The sequence below is a fragment of the Psammomys obesus genome, unplaced genomic scaffold (genome assembly GCF_907164565.1).
Source record: "Psammomys obesus unplaced genomic scaffold, mPsaObe1.curated_primary_1811, whole genome shotgun sequence".
NCBI classification, from domain to species: Eukaryota; Metazoa; Chordata; class Mammalia; order Rodentia; family Muridae; genus Psammomys; species Psammomys obesus.
In genome coordinates this window covers 33750714-33775028 of record NW_026596051.1, presented here as the reverse complement: position 1 = coordinate 33775028, position 24315 = coordinate 33750714, and the positions used below count along the sequence as shown (strand labels likewise).

The 24315-nt window shown below is 37.7% G+C and overlaps 1 protein-coding gene across 3 annotated transcripts in view; it reads left to right on the top strand.

Moving 5' to 3' along the window:
- Positions 1-20649, top strand: part of Ppargc1a (PPARG coactivator 1 alpha) — a 449244-nt gene extending 428595 nt beyond the window's left edge. For 2 of the 3 annotated variants that reach the window (XM_055623978.1, XM_055623977.1), the window contains exons 8-13: positions 1359-2274; positions 2764-2868; positions 3031-3151; positions 12380-12501; positions 12846-12997; positions 17816-20649. In XM_055623978.1, the coding sequence (XP_055479953.1) occupies positions 1359-2274; positions 2764-2868; positions 3031-3151; positions 12380-12501; positions 12846-12997; positions 17816-17919 (1520 nt within the window). In that variant the 3' untranslated portion in view covers positions 17920-20649. The remainder of the gene's footprint in view (positions 1-1358; positions 2275-2763; positions 2869-3030; positions 3152-12379; positions 12502-12845; positions 12998-17815) is intronic. The other variant, XM_055623979.1, reaches the window with a different exon arrangement.
- Positions 20650-24315: the final 3666 nt, after the last annotated feature.

Sequence of the window (24315 nt, the reverse complement as noted above, 5' to 3'; positions counted from 1 at the left end):
TTGCCTTGAGTTGCACCCCAGGCTTGTTATAACTGGGTTTGAAGCCTTTGCTTCTTCCTTATTTCTTTCCCTCTTTCCTGTTTTCTTTCTTCCTTCCTTCCTTCCTTCCTTCCTTCCTTCCTTCCTTCCTTCCTTCCTTCCTTCCTTCCTTCTTTCCTTTCTTTCTTTCTTTCTTTCTTTCTTTTCTCTCTCCCTCTTTCTTTCTCTCTCTCTTTCTTTTTTCTTTCTTTCTGAATAGCATTCACCCATCTTCCTAAGCAGAAAATCTATTGTAAAATGTTCCCTTAAGTATAATGCCATTTGAACTGCAGCCTGACCTCCTTCAAAGTTCCTTGGAGAGTGGAGCTTCACAACGGTTCCTTCTGGGCAAGGTGGAATGAATAGTTTATTCATAGGTGAGACACGGAGGTAACTACTATGCCTCAGATTATCCTATCCTGGCTTTAGACATTTTTGTAGTAAGGCAGACAAAGCACTGACCCCGTACAAGCTAAGATTTGTTTCAGTCCTTCTGTCTCATCACCCACAGTGACAATGTGCTCTAAATAAAATGGTCCCTTGGCACAGCACTATTTAGAATCACTTTGCAGTTAGTTTTCTGTTGCAGAACCATATTTTAGACAGAATGTATTAGTTATGCTTACAGGAATGTATTATACCTACATTAGCCATGGTTTACTAAGTTAATGAACTGTGGAGACAGAGACTCTACGCCCTCAAGTTGTGGAGGGGCTCCAGTTCCCTGTGTACCGCTGGACCTTCCTATTTCACTGAACCTATTTCAACGTTGTCTGTGTACATAATTTCCACCCTGAACAAGATTTGCTGTCATGCTACTTTTTTATTTTTTAAAATATTGGCCCATGGGTAGATTCTTGATTGTTCTAATAGCCTTGAACAACTTTCTTTTTTTTCCTGCAGCATTCCTCGTGGGAAAATGCCACCAAGGCTGTTCCATGATTCTCCAATCCCAACACATTGATAACCTTTAAGTGACTCTAGCAACACCCTTGAAAATGCCAGTGTTGGTGACACCTGCTTCTGAAGCAACTGGCAGTGACACATTCCTGTTTTCTAGGCAGCAGGATTTGTTAGCATAGATGCTTGAAATACAAAATAGCACAGCCTTCACTGCTGCCTGGCATTGTCCATCAGTCTTTGCTGGGTGACAGTGGCCTAGGAGAAGAGTCTATTTTTCAAGCCTTGTCATGAATATAGTTCCCTTCTTCTCCACTCGTTTTTAATGATGGTCTGAAATCTAAGAAAAGTTGTGGAATTTATTTATCCTTGAAAAACATTACCTGTTTCTCTTCCCTCTTCATTTCCCTACATTCCTTTTTGTTTCTCTTTAATTGTAGGCCTAACTCCACCCACGACTCCTCCTCATAAAGCCAATCAAGATAACCCTTTTAAGGTTTCTCCAAAGCTGAAGCCCTCTTGCAAGACCGTGGTGCCACCACCAACAAAGAGGGCCCGGTACAGTGAATGTTCTGGTACCCAAAGCAGCCACTCCACCAAGAAAGGGCCGGAGCAATCTGAGTTGTATGCACAGCTCAGCAAGTCCTCAGTGCTCAGCCGGGGACACGAGGAACGGAAGACTAAACGGCCCAGCCTGCGGCTGTTTGGTGACCATGACTACTGTCAGTCAATCAATTCCAAATCAGATATACTCATTAACATATCACAGGAGCTCCAAGACTCTAGACAACTAGACTACAAAGATGCCTCCTGTGACTGGCAGGGGCACATCTGTTCTTCCACAGATTCAGGCCAGTGCTACCTGAGAGAGACTTTGGAGGCCAGCAAGCAGGTCTCTCCTTGCAGCACCAGAAAACAGCTCCAAGACCAGGAAATCCGAGCTGAGCTGAACAAGCACTTCGGTCATCCCCGTCAAGCTGTTTTTGATGACGAAGCAGACAAGACCAGTGAACTAAGGGATGGCGACTTCAGTAATGAACAATTCTCCAAACTACCTGTGTTTATAAATTCAGGACTAGCCATGGACGGCCTATTTGATGACAGTGAAGATGAAAGTGATAAACTGAGCTACCCTTGGGATGGCACGCAGTCCTATTCCTTGTTCGATGTGTCGCCTTCTTGCTCTTCTTTTAACTCTCCGTGTCGAGATTCAGTGTCACCACCCAAATCCTTATTTTCTCAAAGACCCCAAAGGATGCGCTCTCGTTCAAGATCCTTTTCTCGGCACAGGTCGTGTTCCCGATCACCATATTCCAGGTCAAGATCAAGGTCCCCAGGCAGTAGATCCTCTTCAAGGTAAGGTTATCAAAACCCACCTGGTGACTATTTCCCAGGAAGCTGTAGAAAATATCCAACCTCAGGGTAGGTCTTCTGGAGCCTCTCAGCTAACAAACTCAGCTAACTCTACCCCTTTCTCCATGTTCTTTCACATGCCCAGCTCTGAGTGCTCTGCCTTGGCCAATCAGAACAGAGAGAACCATTTGTAAGAAACTTGCTTGAGTAGCTTTTTCCATTACTTAAAAAGCAGCCCTGTGCCGGAAGAGTTGAGATCCATATAAGATAAGCATGCCAGTGTACCCTTCCCTTGAGCCACGGAAACATTAATAAGAGACATGGAGAAGGAATCTATCACTTCTTGGTGTCTAGGTTGATTAGCTGATGTCAAACTCTCACTGGAAGATCTTGCTAACAAAGAAAAGGCAAACCAGTGATGTTCAGTGGTCCCAGTAAACTTGTGCCAAGAGACAGTTGCAAATGTTGTTTTGGTTTTCTGCTCTCACCCAGATCCTGCTACTACTATGAATCAAGCCACTACAGACAGCGCACACACCGCAATTCTCCCTTGTATGTGAGATCGCGTTCAAGGTCACCCTACAGCTGTAGGCCCAGGTAATGAGGCCTGCCCTTTTCCCTCAGTTCAACAACCCCTTCATTAGATGGCAAGACATCCCCCCAAACTCTTCTTCTCCCCCTCCCCAAATGCCGATGTATTTTTTTTCTGTTTCATGCAAATGGAGGTGGTCGACTTAATGATGAAGTTGTGTTTCCCAGGTATGACAGCTATGAAGCATATCAGCACGAAAGGCTGAAGAGGGATGAATACCGCAAAGAGTATGAGAAGCGGGAATCTGAAAGGGCCAAGCAGAGGGAGAGGCAGAAGCAGAAAGCAATTGTAAGCAGTGTGGAGTTAATTTGTTTTCTTTTCTTTTCCTCTGTGACTTTTTTTTTTTCAGATTGAACAATAATCAAAAGTTAATGCTTTGTTAACGTGGAAAAAAAGCAACTTTTTGGCTTTAAAGTATCAGAGTCTTAAGACCTTTTTATTTAAAAGAAATGGTGTCAGTATATTTCTCATTATAGTTGGGTTATTAAGTTATTAAGTTATTATTACTTTAAGTTTTGTTCTGAAAAATAGAGAAAGAGGTGTCTTTGGTTTGATAGGAGTTGGAGAACATGTAATTTACAAGCTGCTTCCTATTGCTTCTTTCTTTGAATGGAGCATGGGGAGAGTCCATATTCCACATAAAGTCTTTTCGAGGAAGTCTGGCTAAGAAAGGCACATTCCTTAAGTTTGCTGAGCCAACATCTGACTGTGGGGTAGGTGAATTCATTCACCTAACACTCTGATGCTCGTGTGTAAAGATGGTCATGTGCTGAACTTGTTTTTTCTCTGGAATCCAATACTGTCCTTCGCTAGCTGCGCACATGCAATCTGAATCCAAAGTTTTCTCATGCTACTAAGCATCATAGACCTTGGATGGCAAAAAAAAAAAAAAAAAGTGGCACTCAGGTGGTCAAAATCCAGTACATGCCCATGGCAGACATTCTTAATCAATCACATAACTCTGTCCCTCTGAGGCCCCACAGAGCCTTAGGGTCTTTCCCAACATAGTGCTCCTGGGAGCCGTGGATAATCGATGAGCTATGGCACTGTTTTGGTTCATTGCACCTGCTGCCTGTCTGTGCTAGCTGCTCCAAGTCACTTCAGTGCAAGGCAGCATTTGACATATCTTGCATATAAGCTAACCAAGCCTTGAAGGTATTAAAGCTGGGTTCCTGTGGTACCTCCAAGAAAAGTCAGTAATATCATCAAGCATGGATAAAACAATAAAACTCACTGTATAAAACATATCACTGATGGCGTCAAGTCGTCTTAGCTGATAGTCACCAGCTACGTTGGAAAGATTAAATGAGAGGTTTGTTAGGTTGAAAGAGAAGTGGTTATATTGCATGGTTATATTGAAGTTCTGGGTATTCACTGCCATTTAGCTCTGCATCTGCTAAGGACAGAATCAAAGGCATTCTGAAAATTACAACACTTTACCTCATTTTTCCCTCTACTTTCAAATGAACTGTGATGTTAAGATTTGCCAGTGTCTTTAGTTCACACTTAGGAAGACTAATGAAAGCGAAAATTTCGACTTTTTGAACATCATTTTGTTTAACTAGTGGCCTGTTCAATCATTATCATTACTCACATTATGAGTTTGATAGAGTTTACAAAGCCTTTTCACAGCACTCATTGCAGTTGCTCATTACAAAAGGGAAACATACCGAGAGAACATACAATGACATGGTTTCTGCTGATTCAGTGTTCCTACTAAGTGTAAATTCATATCTTATAAGGTTCCTGATTTTTTTTTAAATTTAGTGTATTATTTGTTCATTTGAGCCAAATTCAGTGCAGTTCTAATCAAAGCCAGATAAATGTTTTAATCAAAAATATGTAGATAAATGACATGCATTTATTTTATGCCTATCAAAATAATTTAGGTCTAAGTACTTAATTAGAATAAAAGCAGAAAGGGAGATTTTTTTTTTCTGGTTCAACTGTTTCTAAAAATATCTAGTAATTTAATGTTAGTCCTGATGAGACAGAAACATTCTTAACCTCACCCTCTCTTCCATCTGTGTCTCAAATGTTGATTTAATTCTTTGACCAAGACAGTCTTTATTAGTCCAAGACAGTCTTTATTAGTACCCTTTGAATGAGGACTTGGAGTAATCCAAATGTCAACTTGGCTATATGAAAAGAAAACATGATGCCTTTAGACACTGGTGAGACTTTTGTCATAGGTATTTACTTAGATTTTAAAATGCATGTTCCCTGGAAAAAAACCCAGGGAACAGAAACTGTTTCCTAACACAGTAATCTATGGGTAGTAAATACTTCATACATATTTGAGACTTTCTGTCTAATAAGTTCCCACTTGGAAAGTTATATGCTTATGATATTTCTGTTAAGCACACAATAAGTCTTTGAATCCTTTGATAAGTAATTGCCAGGTGCTTGAGATATAAATTTATTCAAGACCTGGTGCCTGACTCTGAAGTACTTGGAATCAGCTGGCAACTAAAGATGTACAAGCTGGAAATATGAGAATAGGGGTATTATAAAGGGTTATCGAAGATGTATGGTTAAAAGTGCTCATCTAGACATGTGGGTGGGGAAGAGCAAACATAGGGCAGGTGAAAGTAATGAAAAATTTGCAGGGAGGGAAGGCCAAGTTTTTTAACAACTAGTATGCCCAATATGGCAGCCCAAGTTAATTACATGGCTAGGTTTGCTACTCAGAATTAAGATGGAAGGTGTGAATGGATTTTGAAGACTTTAGTACAAAGAACAGTGGGAAATTCAGCTGGGACTGGTGGTGCACACCTTTAATCCCAGCACTTAGGAGGCAGAGGCAGAAGAATCTCTGAGTTCAAGGCCATCCTGGTCTACAGAGTGAGTTTCAGGACATCCAGGGCTATACAGAGAAACCATCTCTCTCTCTCTCTCTCTCTCTCTCTCTCTCTCTCTCTCTCTCTCTCTCACACACACACACACACACACACACACAAAACAAAACAAAAGCAAGAATCATGGGAAAGTTCCAAGTGTTTTTGTATCTATCATGAGGCATATGATATTTTAGATATTTGGAGAAAAATAGTATGTATTATTAGCATTATTTTCTGTTTTTTCTATATTAATGTGGCTCTTAGAAAATCTTACATTACTTACATTTTACTATGCCTTTATTGACAGTTACTACTCAAGGTTGAGGCTCTGCCTAGGAAGCATCTCTGGGAAGTGGTTTATTCTGCTGGGAACTTGCAGTGATTTAACTACAAAGCTTGGGTAGAATGGACTTGAAAGCAGTCTTGGCTTCCATAGATACTTCCTGAAAGGAATTTAAAGCAAGCTAGTAAAAAAAAAAAAGCCTTAAAATGTGGTCATTGATATTTTACAGAATAAGTGTTCAGTTTTGTCTTGTAGGCTGCATTGAATTTTTGTTTCATTTTCAGGGAAAGTGGTCTAGGGGGTCTGCAAGCTTGTCATGAGTTGAAGCTCTGTAAGTCTTACTGGAGCCTTGTTTGAGCAAACTCTCATAAAACTTAAAGAATACTCACAATTAGAAACTACAAATACAGAAGTCTCCATTATGATTGGATATTACCATTACATCAGTGCCTGCTTTCATGTGATTTCCATCCAAACCTGTTCTCAAAAACAAAACAACAACAAAAACAAACAAACAAACAAAAAACAAACCAGCTGGCTCTTTGCCTTTCTGTTCCTTAAGTTTAAAATAATTCAGATCACACTGGAGCTATAAACACCAGAGTTTAGTACTTAGTGTCTGAACTGTCACTGTTTAAAATTTTTGTTGAAATCCAACTCCAACACCATTTGCAATCTGTACAGTTTCTGCCAGAAAAAAAAAAAAAAAGATAACTGGATGTCAATTCACAGAACAAATCTAGGCATTATAGTATGGCTCAGTGCTTAAAACCAAACCCAGATGCTGAGAAATGGCTATACTCTCACATAGCTCTCCTATATTGGTCTATATACAACCAAGGGGGCCACAAACAATACATCATTACTGTTGATTATAAATGTCTTTTTCCAAATGTAGAAATGGAACTTATTATTCATAGACAAAAGAGTCCAGTTTCCCACAAAGCCTTTTTTTCATGATTTTTTAAATATTTATCCTTTTCAAAGAATTTTTATTAGAGGGAAATGTATGTGATACCATGACTTTTAAGTTCAGAATTTGGAAATTTTCAGTTTTGTAAGAAAAAGAAAAGCTAGGGGATTGTTTATAGCGTCATCCCTGTTGTGTGCACTTTCATGGGTTTAAACGATCGATCTCATATTAAGCACACACATGTTCACTCAGCACTAGGGTATGGGGAGAGGCCACAATAACATAAGGAAATGAGTGAAATTATAGTTAAGTTTGGGCAGGTACCAGCATATGCCTGAATTCGTCAAAATATTTACACTGAGTCTGTGCAACTTTTATATTTATATTCTGATTATATTCAAGTGAGGCTTTTAAAGATACTATTAGTAGCAACTAGATTCAGATGCATCTCAGCTTTTCCTTGATTGTTAGTTAGCTCTTGGATGGATTCAGGGTAGACTTAGATTCTAGCCTGGAAGATTCTCTATAATATTTGCCTAAAGGTACTTTTGGAAATCTGAATGCTATTGTATTATTTCAGTTCCCCAAATACCCTTTAGTAGAAAACATTTAGTAAACATTTTCTCTACTACATAAGTGTACTCAGTATTAAGAACAAGGGCAACAGTTTTTTTTTTAAGTCACTTTTTAGTTGATCTTCCTTTTTGGCCAGCTGTATATTTAGCTAGCTGTGAACTCTGTTACATTTTTTAAGTAAAATTAGTTGGCTAGATCATTCAGTTATGTACAGTATTCATTATTACTGTGTATATGTGTGATGGGGGGGGGTGCTGAGTAAAACATGGGAACTTTCCATGCTGACTGCCCCTGAGCTATTTCTCCAGAAGTACTTTGAGAATTTGTGTTGAAGTTATTTTGGAACTACTTTGGAATTGAAAACAAAAATCTTTTGTTCTGATAGTTAAAATGGAGTTCTCTTTGCAGAGAAAAAATGAATTAACAATTTTTATGCTGCCCTGAGTTAAAAAATGTAGAATGAAATTGGGAACCAAAATTGAAATTACACTAAACACCCTGGTGTCTAGGAATATTTTACTGAACTAATCCAATCAAAAGTATCTGATACATGACTTGGCCTATATAGCACTCAGCAAATGTCAGCTCCCGATTGCTTCCCATTTCTCCTCAGTCAAACTCCACTTATTGAGTGTCACTTATTATCTCATGAGAAACCACCATTGCTTGTTTTTCCCAGCTAACCAGCAAACTCTATATTCTTCCTGATAAAGATTTTAGTAATAGGAAGTCAGTTAATTCCGTCATCCTCTTTTTCCTTATTTATCCCCTGTGTTTTAGTGTAACGAGAATTTACTGTGGTGGTTAATGCAACATAAATCTTCAGTTTTATTATCTACCCCATAAGCAAACTAGCCTTTGTGAAAATTGAAGCTAAAAGTTATTTGATAAATGTTCCATCCTCCTCAATAGTGAAACCTGGTCTGAAAATAATTTTTCAACCAGCTTTTTCCAAAGGTTCTGAGTTCCTTCCAGCTCTTAAGAACTTGGAAATGCTATTAAGCATTTTGATTTCTTCTCCTTTCATCTCCTGTTTAGAAATTAATGTCTTGAAAAATTGGATGCAAATGTTATTTTTTTAAGACATGAAGTCTATTCCTTCTTCTAATTCAACTTCTCCATGTTAAAAGGCCGAATCTTTTCTGGAAATCTTGGCCAATCATGGACAGATTTTTTTGTCTTTGCCATCTAGACCTTACCGTGTCTTTCTTCTATTTTCATGTTTAGCGTGTAGAAAACAAAGGAATTCAATGTTTTTTAGAACATTCCTGCTTGTCTTCAATCTTCTGCTTTTCGATAGCATAGCAGGGCATGGCCCATTCTTGTGTTTCATCAAGGAGCTGGTAGATTAAAAGGTGATTTGAGTGGTGGAGACACAACTCTTTCGAGCTGAGTCTTCTTTACTGAAGACTCTCTCAGTACTAGAAAAGGTCCTTTGGGTTATGTCTTTTTGTGAAGATCATTGTTGCATACAGCTTTGTATAAAGCCGCAATTCAGAAAGTTCCCCAATATGTGTGCACATATGGTCGATTTTAGCTGTAACCTCACATTTCCTTGAATACATAGGCTATGTGTATTCCCATAATGGTAGCTGAGCAATTTCTGTGCTATGGCTCAATTTCTTTCTTTCTCTTCTGCAGTTCCATCTCCTTTCTTTACACAGTAGTAACTTTCCTAAAAGGCTCATTAAAAAAAAAAAAAATCCATAACATCATGCAAGCAGGCGCCAGGAAGTTTAAGTTTAGATAACAGTCCCATCACATTTGGCTGTTGGGCTAAAACTGGGTGCATAAATAGAATGGAATGTCGTGTTATGATTCCCTTGATACTGTTTGTGAAGCACTGCCTAGGCTTGAGCCTCACCAGACATTTCTATCTACTGAATGTCCAGCTGTGTTGGATACTCTGGAAATACAGTTTCGGCCTTCAGCTGTGACATACAATCTACATGGAAGTGAATCAGGTGCCTGCTTGCTTTACTTCACCAGGCCAGCTAATAGGCTTGATTGCTGTGGTCAGAGGAATTGTGCATACCAACCGTTTGAGTGGACTCTCCTCTCTGATTTCCAGAGTTCATTTTCAAATGAGTCAGCTTATATAATAACCTGGAAACATGCATCTATTGTAACTTCTCACCCTTCAGTCTGTAATTTGCTTTTGGTAAGTCACTCAGCTAAGCTGCCTAGATAGAGCTTTCCCTTATTAGAGGACCATACTCATATAACACCAACTTTGTGTTAGAATATCTCAGAGAGTAAAGACCACTGAGCACAGGTTAGTGTTAAAATGTATTAATCTGGGGCTGGAGTGAATGCTTAGACACTAAGAGTACTTTTTGCTCTTGAAGGGGATACAGGATTGCTCTGCAGCACTCGGATGGTAGCCCACAACACTTATAACTCCAATTCCAGGAATTCAATGCCCTTTTCTGAACTCCATGAGTATCAGGCACACATGCATTTGTGGTTCACAAATGCATATTCAGGCAATGGAGTTATACACATGATAATGAAATAAATTATTAATTGATTTTAATCAATCTTATACTATGTATTGAGATTCTTTTGTGTACTTAACATAAAGTAGGGCAAAGAAAAAATAATTTCATGAATTCTTCACTGTACTAGGGAGAGGGACACTGAGCAATGAATAAACTGTTAAGGATTTAATTGTACTTAAACAGAGGACTACAGAGGAAACACAGATTTCATAAGACCAGCTAATAGCATTTCAACTGAAGTCTCAAATGAAACACCTGTGGAGCTTAATTTAATTCAAGAGATTATATGTGAGGGGCTTGGAGTATAATTTAGGAAATATATTCCAAGTTACAGTGGAGACCATGTGCAAAGGCTTGAGATGGAAGGGAAGCGATGTAACTAGGGACCCTGTAGATGTTCAGCATAAAAACTCAAGTCGAGGAAAAGATGAGTTGTAGGAAAAAAAGTCCGTGAAGATAAGTCCTGATCTTGCAGGGCCCACCTAATAGGGCTTGTTAATGAATTATCAAAAGTACTAGCGGCCATTATGCATTTACTTTAAATGGCAATGTTATGACTGACTCCTTTTGACTTATTGACAATTATTCCATCTGTGGTAAAAGGACAAATTAGAGGGAAAAAACATTGACATGAGGATTTAAATTAAAAGTTATTACACTAGCTCATAAACACAAGTTGAAAGTTTGGCATTGGGGAGAGGGAATGAAGAAGCCAAACCGGAGAGAATGAAGAGGAAAAGCTCTGCAGGACCTAAGTTCAATTCCTGGCACCTATAAGGTGGCTCATGGCTATTTGTAAGTCTAGTTTCCTAGGGCCCAGTGCCTCCCCCTTGGCCTCTGGTGTGTAGCTAGAGAGTTTTGTTTCACAATGTTGGTCCAGTCTAAGAGGCCTGGAGGAACCCTAGTATGTAGTTGCTTCTCTGAAGCTCAGAGGAATGTACTTTCCTGATGAAAATACACAGTAGTTCTGCTTATGCTAAATGAGAGGAGTCATAGATGAGCAGACCCTAAAAGAAGCTGCAGAACAGGTAGAAGACGTTGAGCTTCACCTCACAAGTGCTGCTAAGTTCCCACTCTGTGGCAGATCATGTGCTAATACCCATGAATAAGTAAAGGCTATCAACAAATGTGGGCAGATTTCTTACTGCCTTAAGCCTTAAGTGACTTTTGCAGCTTAGGCAAATGGGATACTCAGTATAACCAAAAACAAACAAACAAACAAACCTCTTAGGCAGCAGAACCTTTATTCTAGATCCATGTTTCCCAGATGCTGCTTTGATCTTAATTAAAATCTCCGCAACCTTGAGTTTATTTTGTTTTGCTTGTCCCTGGTAGACATGTAAACTAATTGGTAAGAGTAGTCTTTCTATTTTCTCTAAATGTTCTTCAATTATGAGACTTTATTCCGTTTGGCCCTGCCTCTGAAAAAAATATCCAAGATGTTTTTTTTTTTTTTTTTCCCTAAGAATGAACCCCACATTTGTATAAAAGTAATCTTGTCTTCAGGCAACAGTATAGTCTTCCTGGGTTTTGTAGGTTATAAATTTCTAATGACTTCTACATTATGATCATATTGACTTCATTTGTAGAAATGAGGCCACACCTCTCTAGTCTGTTCCTGAAATAGGACTGACTCTATTGGCAAAGTACAATTTATATCCTTTTTCATTCGGCCCTTAATCTTCAGAGACCCATGGCTAAAAATGGCTTACATTTTCAGACTGACTCTCAAATGATTGTCCCTAGAGCACATGCATTAGTATCACTGTGTGTCTGTGCTGTAAGTGAAGACTGTTGAAACTTTTCTCTGGGTTGTTTTAGTGCTTTAGCTTCCGGATAAATGCCAACAATTGCATTTTGAACATGTGCCGTGAAGAAGTCTTTTGTGTAGTAGAGATTAGTAGTAGATTGTGTAGTAGAAATCCACCCTTTGAGGATATCAGAACTCATATGTTTTCTGATTAGAATTCTGAATTGATGAAAAATTAGTTTCATAAGCCAAATTACTTATTGTACCAATTTTGAAGATTACTAACAAAGTCACAAGTGCTCTCATATTTCATATATACTGGCTGTCTGCTCAGTGATTCAAAACTCTCATTGCATGAATGCCTTTTTTGATACATAAAGATACATGTGAAGAAAGACAAGAGTGGGACAGAAGAAGCAGAAAAGAGATCTGTGGAGAAGAAAGCTTAAGTGTGAACCAAGAGCCTAAACTAAGGCATGGAAAGTCTAACTTGGTTCCCATGTGGCTTTTCCTTAGATGTGGTGTCTGTTTTGCTCTAATGAGATTGTTCTGTGAATTCCTGTACACAATTAGGTGCTCATGGCTGCTTCTAGTGGCACATCTTCATTTTGCCTCCAGAGCTAGAAAAAGCCTCTTCTTGCTTTTGCTTATAGGAAGAACGCCGTGTGATTTACGTTGGTAAAATCAGACCCGACACAACGCGGACAGAACTGAGAGACCGCTTTGAAGTTTTTGGTGAAATTGAGGAATGCACAGTAAATCTGCGGGATGATGGGTGAGAATCTTCAAAATTATTTCTTGTTTAGAAGTTGACGTATGTAAAAAATTATGACCCTAAGATTGCTGGGATGGGAGTTGCCAATGTAAGTGCTTTGACAGATGACAAGTTGAGTTCAGAACCTTATTTATTTTCTTTCATCCCTATTTATTAATCTTTCTAGTTGAGATTTCCTGTCTCAGAATAAGTATTTAGCTGCCTGACAGGACAATCCCACTGATAAATGGATGTGGTGGCGGAGATGCTGGCACAACTGATGTCTCCCAAAGCAGAAGGGGTGGCAGTCCGCTGTGCTGACGCTGCCTGACCAGCTCTCGGTGTCTCTTCCCTGCCCACTGCAGAGACAGCTATGGTTTCATCACCTACCGTTACACCTGTGATGCTTTCGCTGCTCTTGAGAACGGATATACTTTACGCAGGTCGAATGAAACTGACTTTGAGCTGTACTTTTGTGGACGGAAGCAATTTTTCAAGTCTAACTATGCAGACCTAGGTATGGTATATAACTATTGTACATAGAAGGATGGGTCCATAGCACAGATCTAAAAATGAAAGCGAGTTTACTCCACACACCCCTTAGGCTAGGCCAGCCTTTGGCTTTCCTAAAGAGAATATTTGATTGCATTTCCTTTTGTTGTTTTAGGAGACCATTTCAGAAGGAAGGTGCTTAAGGCTGAGCTATAAAGGGTAGATGTTCTTGTACTCTGGAGTAGATGCTAACCCTTCACCATTTGTGGTGTGTGTGTGTGTGCCTGTCTGTCTGTCTGTCTGTTATTGTCTTGTGTATGAATGTGTTTTATGTGCCTGTATCTACATTTATTTAAATTTTGCACATGTCTGTGTTTGTAGCCCGTGCTTGCTTTCCATGCCTACTTCTCAATGTTTTTCCATAAATTTGAGCACTGTCATTGTTTTGTGGTACAAGGTATGCCAAAGACTTGTTCTTCCTTCTTTATTATGTCACAAGCTGTTGGAAATACTCTTATTATCTATTATTTATACTGGAGAAGAGAAAGCTGAAGTTCATTAGCTAAATGACCACCTCCTTATCTTCTTGAGAATAAAGTATAACAAAGAACAAGTTTGTGGACTGTTTCCAGACCCTACACATTTCATAGGAATCTCTGAAAACATTTGTCATTTGAAAGCAAAGTTACAATAGGAGGCATATGTCGTTATTGTGCCCACTGTACATATGATTGAAATAAAATCCATATAACTATTTACATTTTCCTGTTCAAAGGATACTATTTAGATGAAAAGTAAAATTCAGATACAATGACATAGGTGACATGATTATCAACTGATTTCAGAATTTTGTCTCAGAGTAACCCCTTTTCTGTAGTTGAGATCATGTTACATTTGTGCACATGTGTGCTTATACCTGTACATATAGTTAAAAGTTGTACCTTTTTAGGCAATAATACATTTAATAGTTCCCTAATGTGATTCACAGGACTAAAAATAACTCATGCACATATTTTAATGGTCGCATACTATTTTGCTGAGCAGGTAGTATCATTATATTAGGTAATTGTAACTCTATTTGTATTCAATTTTTATTTTTTGATATTATAAATAATGCTACAATGGACATCTTAATTTCCTTTCTAATTTTAATTTTATTCCACTGCATGCCATTCCTTATCTAATGTGTGTGTCGTACGCCTTTTAATTCTTTGAGGCAAGAATGAAGAAAAGTGGCAAATGTGCATATCATGATTATTTTAAATTAACTCATAATAAGGATAAAATTAGCATATGCATCTATTCCTCAGCATTATTAGCTATCCATTCACAATTGCTCTGATGCAGAATAAAGACAAAAATGAATACCAAATACTGAGATTTCTTTTTCCCTTCCAGCACAGTTGTGTCTTCCCTGAGTAACTGATATAGGTGCTCTGCATTGTTCAGGGGGATATGCTATAATTCACTTCACAAGCTAAATAGATAGAGGGGAGCAGGGGGAGCGGCAGCTGACTGCCAGAGAGATAGAGGCCTAGGGATGAAAATATAAAACCCGGCAACTCATTTGTTCAAGTGTTGGCTGATAAAAACAGTCAAGACAGATTGAAGCCTTGAGTTTATTTGACTTATTTTCTTTAGTGATGAAGGCTAGATTGTTTCTACTCGCTTACAACATCTAGATTTTAAAACAAGCTACCTAGAGGGGTCTTTAGATCACGATTCATCATGGCAGAGGGAGGATTGGATGGTATTTCCAAATTGAACTGGCACCTCCCTGAAATATTTCCAAGAAGAATGCTCCTTTTCAACTCATATCTCCCTGCCTGGCCAGCAGTCATGGAAGCATCACCATTGCTAGGCTCACTCACTATTTTTTTTTTTTTTTGGAAAAACATGTCCTTTTTTAAATTTTTATTTTTTTTCACAATTTACTCATTCTATATCCCAATTGAAGCCCCCTCCCACAACTCCCCCCAGTCCCACCCACTCTCCATCTCCCCCTCATCCCCTTTCCCTAGTCCACTGAAAGGGAAAAACATGTTTGATGTACATTACAGTACCATGGGATATTCAAGCTCCCTAAAGCCTAACATGGCCATCAAGGAGTGGTTGTTCTGAACATGTTCATGAGGTAGACAAAAGAGCACCAGCATCAGAATGATATCACCCTGTGTTTGAGACCTGGATCCATGCTGATGTTGGAAAAGTGTTTCAGCTCCGTTAGCTTTTGATTATTTCTATATAAAATAGCTCATATTTTTGTGGAGGCATATTAAACGTCTGTGGAGGAGCTGACATCACAATGCCGTGAATAAAATAAATAGGTTATAATTGAAAATGTGAGCAATAAGAAGGTAGAGATTTTGGATTGCTTTTAAGTGAAAAAATTAATGTTTGGATCTAACCTTGGAGCTCAATGAAAATTTCAAATGCCTTATCTTTGTTTCCACACAGAATTTGGACTAAATGTTTCAAGCCATGCCTGATCCCTAAATAAAAGTAACACAGTAATGTACTGCATATAAAAAGGAACTGAAAGCTCCTAGATACGTTAAAATTAAACAAAACCAACATAATACCTAACATTTTTTGCTGATGTAAGAAAATATGCTATCATTTTAGACAAGTTCTACCATTTTCTCCCTATTTTATTTGCTCTGCCAAATGAAGTCACCCTGCCACACATATCCTATTTTTGTACCGTAGAAACTGGTTAATGAAGACTACAATACCTACTATTTATTAGCCAATTTTATAAATGAGAGTGCAAATTTAATGTGACTTAGTTAGGGCTGTAGTGGTGCAAGTAGGATTGGAAGTCTACCCTATAGGACTTTTTATCTGTTGGTTCTGTTTACTGTCATAATCAAATGACTCTTACCAACAAACTACCTTGTTTTAAAAATATTAAACAGGGCCAGGAATAAGGATCAGCAGTAACTAACACTTATTGCCCTTTCAGAGGGCCTAAGTTTTGATTTTCTGCACCCACATGATGGCTCACAACCATCCATAACTCCAGCTTAAAGGGATCTAACAGCCTCTTCCGGCTTTCACAGGAGGAGGTATACATACAGTGAACCTCCATACCTGTAAACAAAACACTCAAGCGTATAAAACTAAGTAAATGAGTCCAAATTTAAAAAAAAAAAAATTAAGCAGGAAGATGGGATCAGAACAGAGTGAATTTATATTAAGAATACAATAGCTTTGATTAAGTATTAGTTAGACAAAGAAATCATGTTCAGGCATATGAAAAATAAAACACAACCTTCACCATTACTTCTTTATTTACTCAAACAGTATATTATGATGACAATATCAGATATGCACTTATGTGTTTCCTTGCCATTTTTTGTAAACAATTCCCAGATTCCAGTATGAAAATTTGTTTTTGGCTATAGTTTTTATAGTATGTGGGTGCTTGAGATTAATCCATTTTTCAACAACGTTAATTAGACTACCTACCTGGTGCCAATAGATTTTCAGGTGTGAAGAATACAAATGTGGTGTTTTTGTTTCTATTAATGTAAGATCATTATTTATAATAATTTCTTGTTGAAAACAACAAGAGTGGCTTTTAGTTTACTTCCATTTTTTTCCATCAGATCTTACTGTGTTCCAACATCTTCTCCTTAATAAGAGAAGGTATGATGGACTTCATGCTGTTGTCTTCCACATGGCCTATCTCACCCAACAGAATAATCTCTTCTGGACACCTATTAAGAGGCATAATGTTGTGTGTGTTTAATTAGGTATCAATGTGAACTCAATCACACTAAGGAAACTCTTGAGAAATATTGTCTAACAGCATTTTGCATATTTATCAATAGAAATACAGAATATTAAATTCTGGGTTACCATTTGGATAGTCCAACATTAGGCCACTGAATTCTCTAAATTCCCTCTATGAAAAAAAAAAAAGTTCAAATTTACCTTCTTGGTCCCATAATACCTTATGTACCACAGAATAACCCGGAGCTACAGCCCCAACCTCAGACAAGTGTGTCTTCATGTGGAGATTTATGTTTCCATATTCTCTACTCTTGCATTCCCGTAACTTAGATTTCTGTACTGTAACTTAGCTTAGGAAAAACATGAAACGTTTATATGGTTACATTTGTTAATGCATTTCTGAAAGGACCACATTTTACTTCTTTTCAAACAAACACTTTCTAAGAAAGTAATTTATTCACAGAAGGTTTTGCTATATTTTCAAGAAATTCTTTCTCACTTGTAAGACCAGCATGAGCTATGTACCTTTTTACGTAGATATAGATGGAAAATAGTTAGCAGTATTTAACAGAATTTTGCTTTACACACATAACTAAACACAACTATTTAAAAAGAATTATGTGAAGCAACAATCAGATTTTTTCAAAAATTTGATTTGAATTAGTTGAAAAGTTTAAAACATTCTAGAATGATCTTTGTCCCTCCTATTCAACTGAATTTTATGCTCAATAAAGTTAAATCCATTGAATGGGAAAATTATTTCCAGCCTCTACTGTATCTTTGCCTCTAACTTATTGGAGAACAATTGGCAAATCACTTAAAATGCCAATAAGAGAAAGGTAGTCACCTATAAAGATATTAAATATTAAAGAAATATTGACATCTACCGTTCCTATGTACTCCGAGTTTTAGGTATATGATGAATCCATAGGTTTTTGTTTTTGAAAGGTAACTAATATTTTCTGTGCTTACATGTATACGTACAACAAAATTCAGCATTGTTTTAAAGAACATTGATCAGCTGCATTGCAATTGAACCAGGGATCTTGAATTGCATTAACAGTCACCAGCAAAGGCTGCATCTAACCATCTGGGTTTCTTTCAGATTCAAACTCAGATGACTTTGATCCTGCTTCCACCAAGAGCAAGTATGACTCTCTGGATTTTGATAGTTTACTGAAGGAAGCTCAGAGAAGCTTGCGCAGGTAACATGTTCCCTGGCTGAGGATGACAGAGAGACGGTCAATACCTCACAGGACAAAGCGTCCTTTCCCAAGACTCTTGCAAGTCATACTTAGGAATTTCTCCTACTTTACACGCTGTACAAAAACAAAGCAAAACAACAGCAACCGTATCAGAACAAGAACAACAACAACAACAACAGTTTACATGAACACAGCTGCTGAAGAGGCAGGAGATGGAATGATAATCCAGTAAGCACACGCTTATTCACGGGTGTCAGCTTTGCTTTCCCTGGAGGCTCTCGGTGACAGTGTGTGTGTGTGTGTGTGTGTGTGTGTGTGTGTACTTGTTTGGAAAGTACATGTGTGCACATGTGAGGACTTGGGGGCACCTGACCAGAATGAACAAGGGCAAACCCCTTCAAATGGCAGCATTTCCATGAAGACACACTTAAAACCTAGAACTTCAAAATGTTCATATTCTATACAAAAGGAAATATATATATATATATATGTATATATATATATATATATATATATATATATATACATATAAATTAAAAGGAAAGAAAACTCACAAACCACCCTAAAATGAAACTGCTGATGTCTGCCATCAGCCTCCGGTACTGTCTTTTCCGAAAGTGCAAAACCAACCTGCAGCAAGCTCTCCCTATGTTGTGACAATCCCGAAGACACTACAGGTTCCACAGAACTAATATCCTCCCTCTATCCCTTCCCCTCTCTGTCTTTCTTCTCCCTCCCCCTCTCTTTCTCTCTGTCTGTCTTTTCCTCTTTCCCTCTCTCTGTCGCTCTGTCTGCCATGGGATTTGGGTGGGAGAGGATACTGCAGGCACCAGATGCTCAACTTTCCTAACATTTTGAAGTTCCTGTAGTTCGTCCTTTGTCCTGACACCTATGTATATGTCCAAAATGTTGATCTTCCACTGCAAATTTTGAAAAGCCTTGTCATTGGTCAAGCGAGGAGTGTGTTCGGCGGTTCCTTCTGAGGAGCAGATGTGGTGTTACATGACTACTGAGAGTTGAGTAGAACTCTCTGGATGTGTTCCGATAGTGTAATTGCTACATTCTCTGATGTAGTTAAGTATTTACAGATGTTAAATGGAGTATTTTTATTTTATGTACATACTCTACAACTATGTTCTTTTTTGTTACAGCTATGCACTGTAAATGCAGCCTTCTTTTCAAAACTGCTAAATTTTTCTTAATCAAGACTATTCAAATGTAATTATGAGGTGAAACAATTATTGTACACTAACATATTTAGAAGCTAAACTTACTGCTTATATATATTTGATTGTAAAAAAAAACAAAACAAAACAAAACAAAAGACAGTGTGTGTGTGTGTGTCCGTTGAGTGCAACTACAACAAAATGACGCTTCACGCACATCCATCCCTTCTTAGGTGAGCTTCGATCTAAGCATCTTGTCAACAACAACAAAAATCCTAGGCCCCTAAAGGTATTAACCACTTCTGCGATATTTTTCCACATTTTCTTGTTGCTTGTTTTTCTTTGAAGTTTTATACACTGGATTTGTTAGGGGAATGAAATTTTCTCATCTAAAATTTTTCTAGACAATATCATGATTTTCTGTAAAGTCTCTCAATGGGGAACCATTAAGAAATGTTTTTATTTTCTCTATCAACAGTAGTTTTGAAACTAGAGGTCAAAAAAATCTTTTTAAAATGCTGTTTTGTTTTAATTTTTGTGATTTTAATTTGATACAAAATGCTGAGGTAATAATTACAGTATGATTTTTACAATAATTAATGTGTGTCTGGAGACTATCTTTGAAGCCAGTATCTCTTTCCCTTGGCAGAGTATGATGATGGTATTTAATCTGTATTTTTTACAGTTATACATCCTGTATAAATACTGATATTTCATTCCTTTGTTTACTAAAGAGACATATTTATCAGTTGCAGATAGCCTATTTATTATAAATTATGAGATGATAAAAATAATAAGGCCAGTGGAGACTTTCTACCCAGGGTGCATGGCGACTGTCAGGTTGGAGTCTAAGTTCTTCATTTGGGAAACTCAGCTCGCTCAGAAGCAGTGTTCCTTCTCTCACTAGCATGGCCTCTGATACGACCATGATGTTGTTCTTGGTGACATTGCTTCTGCTAAATTTAATAATAATAATAATAATAATAAATGTCAGAAAAAAAACCCTCCATTTTGAGCATCAGGATTTCATCTGAGTGTGGAGTCTCTACCACGGAAGTCACTAAAGTTTGGAGTATTTGATTTTCAAATTGAGGTGCGTTTACTGTTTGGCTGACATGACTTTTCTGGAAGATGTGATAGGCCTACTACTTAATTGTTCTTTTCCTTTCTCTCACCAAACACGATCTTACAAAATGGGTTTCACCCCCAGGCCAATGCAGCTAATTCTGAGAGCTGCCTTCATTTATCACCAGCATATTGTGTTTTGAGTGAATCCACTGTCTGTCCTGTCGGATGCTTGCTCAAGTGTTTGGCTTATTATTTCTAAGTAGATAGAAAGCAATAAATAACTATGAAATAAAAGAAATGTGTTCACAGGTTCTGCGTTACAACAGTAACACATCTTAATCCGCCTAATTCTTGTTCTGTAGGTTAAATGCAGGTATTTTAACTCTTTGTGAACGCCAAACTAAAGTTTACAGTCTTTCTTTCTGAATTTTGAGTATATTCTGTTGTAGAATAATAATAAAAAGACTATTAAGAGCAATAAATTATTTTTAAGAAATCAATATTTAGTAAATCCTGTTATGTGTTTAAGGACCAGATGCGTTCTCTCTTTTGCCTTTAAATTTTTGTGATCCAACTTTAAATACGTTCTCTCGTTTGCCCTGGATTATGGACACGACTGAAATACGTGGTTTCTTTTCTTACGTATCAAAAGACAACACTACAGATTTCATGTTGAGGATTCATTGATCTCCCTCACCCTCTGGCCTGACAAATCTTGTTACCATGAAGATAGTTTTCCTCCATGGACTTCAAATTGCATCTAAAATTAGTGAAGCTTTTGTATCTTATGCAGACACTGTGGGTAGCCCATCAAAATAGAAGCTGTAAGCTGTGTTTCTTTCTTTCTTTCTTTCTTCTTTTTTTTTTTTTAACTTGTTTTGGGAGAGAATGTTTCCAACAATCGTATGCATCCCACCATCATGGGAGGCACATTTCAGCATAGATCTATAAGACTTTCAGATGACCATGGACCATTGCCTTCATGCTGTGGTAAGTACTACATCTACAATTTTGGAACCCGAACTGGTGCTTTAGAAATGCGGGGTTTTTATTAAAAAAAAAAAAAGAAATGTAGCAGAATAATTCTTTTAGTGCAACAAAATCAGTTTTTGTAAAGGACTCTGAGAACAACGGTTGGGCTGTTCAACACTCAAAACAGCAGAGAGGGAACTTGGCACTATTGGGGTAAAGTGTTTGGGTCAGTTGAAAAAGGAAACCTTTTCATGCCTTTAGATGTGAGGTAACAGTAGGTAATGATTATGTGTCCTTTTTTGATGGCTGTACCGAGAACTTCAATCACTGTAGTCTAAGATCTGATCTATAGATGACCTAGAATAGCCATGTACTATAATGTGATGATTCTAAATTTGTACCTATGTGACAGACATTTTCAATAATGTGAAAACTGCTGATTTGATGGAGCTACTTTAAGATTTGTAGGTGAAAGTGTAATACTGTTGGTTGAACTATGCTGAAGAGGGAAAGTGAGCGATTAGTTTGAGCCCTTGCTGGCTCTTTTCCACCTGCCAATTCTACATGTATTGTTGTGGTTTTATTCATTGTATGAAAATTCCTGTGATTTTTTTTTTAATGTGCAGTACACATCAGCCTCACTGAGCTAATAAAGGGAAACGAATGTTTCAAATCTACTTCTGCTTTTCTTTTTTATCGGAACCAAATTGCTGGCATGTTTCTCAGATCAGTACACATCACTGTTTATTATTCGACTTCCTCTCAGGCTCTCTCCTGTTCTGGCTTTTCTGTATTAATGGATGTGCCCTAGCTCGGAGGACATGTGCACTTCCCAGGTTTTTCCTAGTCTTTTTAAAAATGTAAAAGGCAGGTGTGGTGATGTCTATAATGGAGGTTGGAAGGTGAAAGTGTGATGGGACTTTATCCAGTGGCTTAACTCTATTTGCACACAGAGCCCTGGAAATATGTACCCTTAAGGATAAGCACTTTCCCTTCAGGTAGATATTCAGAGTGGAAAATGATTCTATTATAGATGGGTCAGATACTGTTCCTGATACTTGCATCAGGAGAAAGGCCTTGTCCTCTGCGTGTTACAGATTGTTTATGGAACGGGCTGGGTAGCTGCAGACATGCCTTGCTGTCAAGGCTGTCTTATGTTGTGCCTGGTAGCTGGTGGTGGTCTTAATAACTACTGCAGACTCACCTGACTTCATATGTTCTTCTGTATCCACACAATTGCTTTCAGAACCAATATAAACACAGCATTGGGAGACTCACAACTACCCTCTCCCTCTCCCCCGACCAGATCTAGAGAAAAGAATGTTTGTAAATATTGAAATGTAATGGAAGTATCAATAAAATGCATTAAAACCTGCCAAATGACATAGGAAGCACTCTCTATGGTACCACTTCCATTTCATAATAATAGTAAAGCTCATCGGTTTAGTTTTTCAACATGTAAGATAAAAAAAAATCTTAATGTTAAGGCATGCAAATACTGCATTCACCTACAACTGTAGATCTTAAGTTTTTCTGAGCTCAAGGGAATATACCACATCTGACTCACCTTCCATTCTCGATTTTGTTGTATCATGCATCTTCTTTTTTTATTATTATTATTGTCTGGCTAGAGGCAGCCAGAATATTAAAACAGTACAAGTGTTTCTGAAGGGGTTAACTACTCTAATAATCTTTTGGGGGTAGGTAGACAAATAATGAGGATTTTAAGCAGTCATAGCTGTTGGCTTGGTATTGGAACATCTTGGAGAGAGATGTAAGACTTGTTTCATACTACTTAGTGTTAAATCACTTCCATCTTTGATAATGCTCTTGGCAAAATCATTATCAAAACCAAAAGTAACTGAGTACTTGATAGGAATACTTTATTTTGAAAAGCTTGTCTCACTTAAAAATCCTTCCAAATTAAAACTGTCCAAACTATGTACAATGTGATATTGAATTGAAATTCTTTCCCAACATTGCCAGTTTTCTCTTATTTGTGGAGTTATTTAGCAAATCACAGGATGCCATTCGTATCTTTAATAACATTATTAAACTGGTTTGACACAAGTATTATGGGATACACAGTTTGAACTCAGCATTAATTACGGAATATTTTTTAACAAAGACTACTTTTCACAATATTTATATTAATCTCATGTTGTACAATTTCTCCTTGACCCCCCCTTTCAGTATACCATACATGATTACAAACCAATCTTTGTACTTTATCAAACAACAGAGAATAACAAAGAAGGTCACAATTTAGAGAGAAGTTCCTTGGAGGTTTGTAACACCGTGATTTAAATCTCAGAAAGATTTAATCAAAAGCTGAATTAATCCCTGAGGAAAAGATATTGTATAAATTTCATTGATGGGTACAGAGCAACCTATTTTTTTCTCCACTGGTTTCTGGCAATATGTTGAGGGACAGAACAACTTTTCTGTAAAGAGGGACATGGATTACTTGGTGGGAGAAGGCTAATATTCAGTCTCCTTCTAGTTAGCCTTCATCTCTTCCATGGTTGTTTCATTCTACTTACGGAGACACTGTCAGTGTTTCTACTGCATAAAGTGAAATGTCATTCCCCCTCTTGTTCTCAGGTTTTCCATGTGACTCTAACTTCACAATGTCCCCTAAGCTGCTCTCCAGTGAAGCATGTGGAATGTGTGGGTCACAGGGCCTGGTTTCCAGGTCTCCCCTGTGTAATCAGGTGATTACCCCAGGGCAAATTCTCAGCATTCAAGGACACCAAGAACTTGCAGGAAGAAATAAAAATAAAATTAGATTTTTTTCCAAGACTAGGTTCTACTAAAGAGCCTAGCAGGGCACCCTGACTAAGGGCAAGAGGATGCCACCTTTCCAGTGCCTTCTTGATGTCCACAGTGTCCCTGTTAGCTCAACACTCCTTGCATTTTATGGGAAGACTCACAGATGAGGCAAAATGGAATTAATTAGTTGAAAAAAAAGTGAGAGAACTTCTAGAGGAGAAAAATCAAATGATCCTGTAATATTTTCATGATGATTAAATTAAATGAACATAATTATACATGCACATATGCACACCAAGGCATTATTATAATCAGGAATCTTAAAATATTGTATTGTTTCAAATTTATGCACATAGCACTTACTGAAGGCAACTAGCTAGCGTGATATTTAAATTTGCATATTGACCATTTTCATATATTTT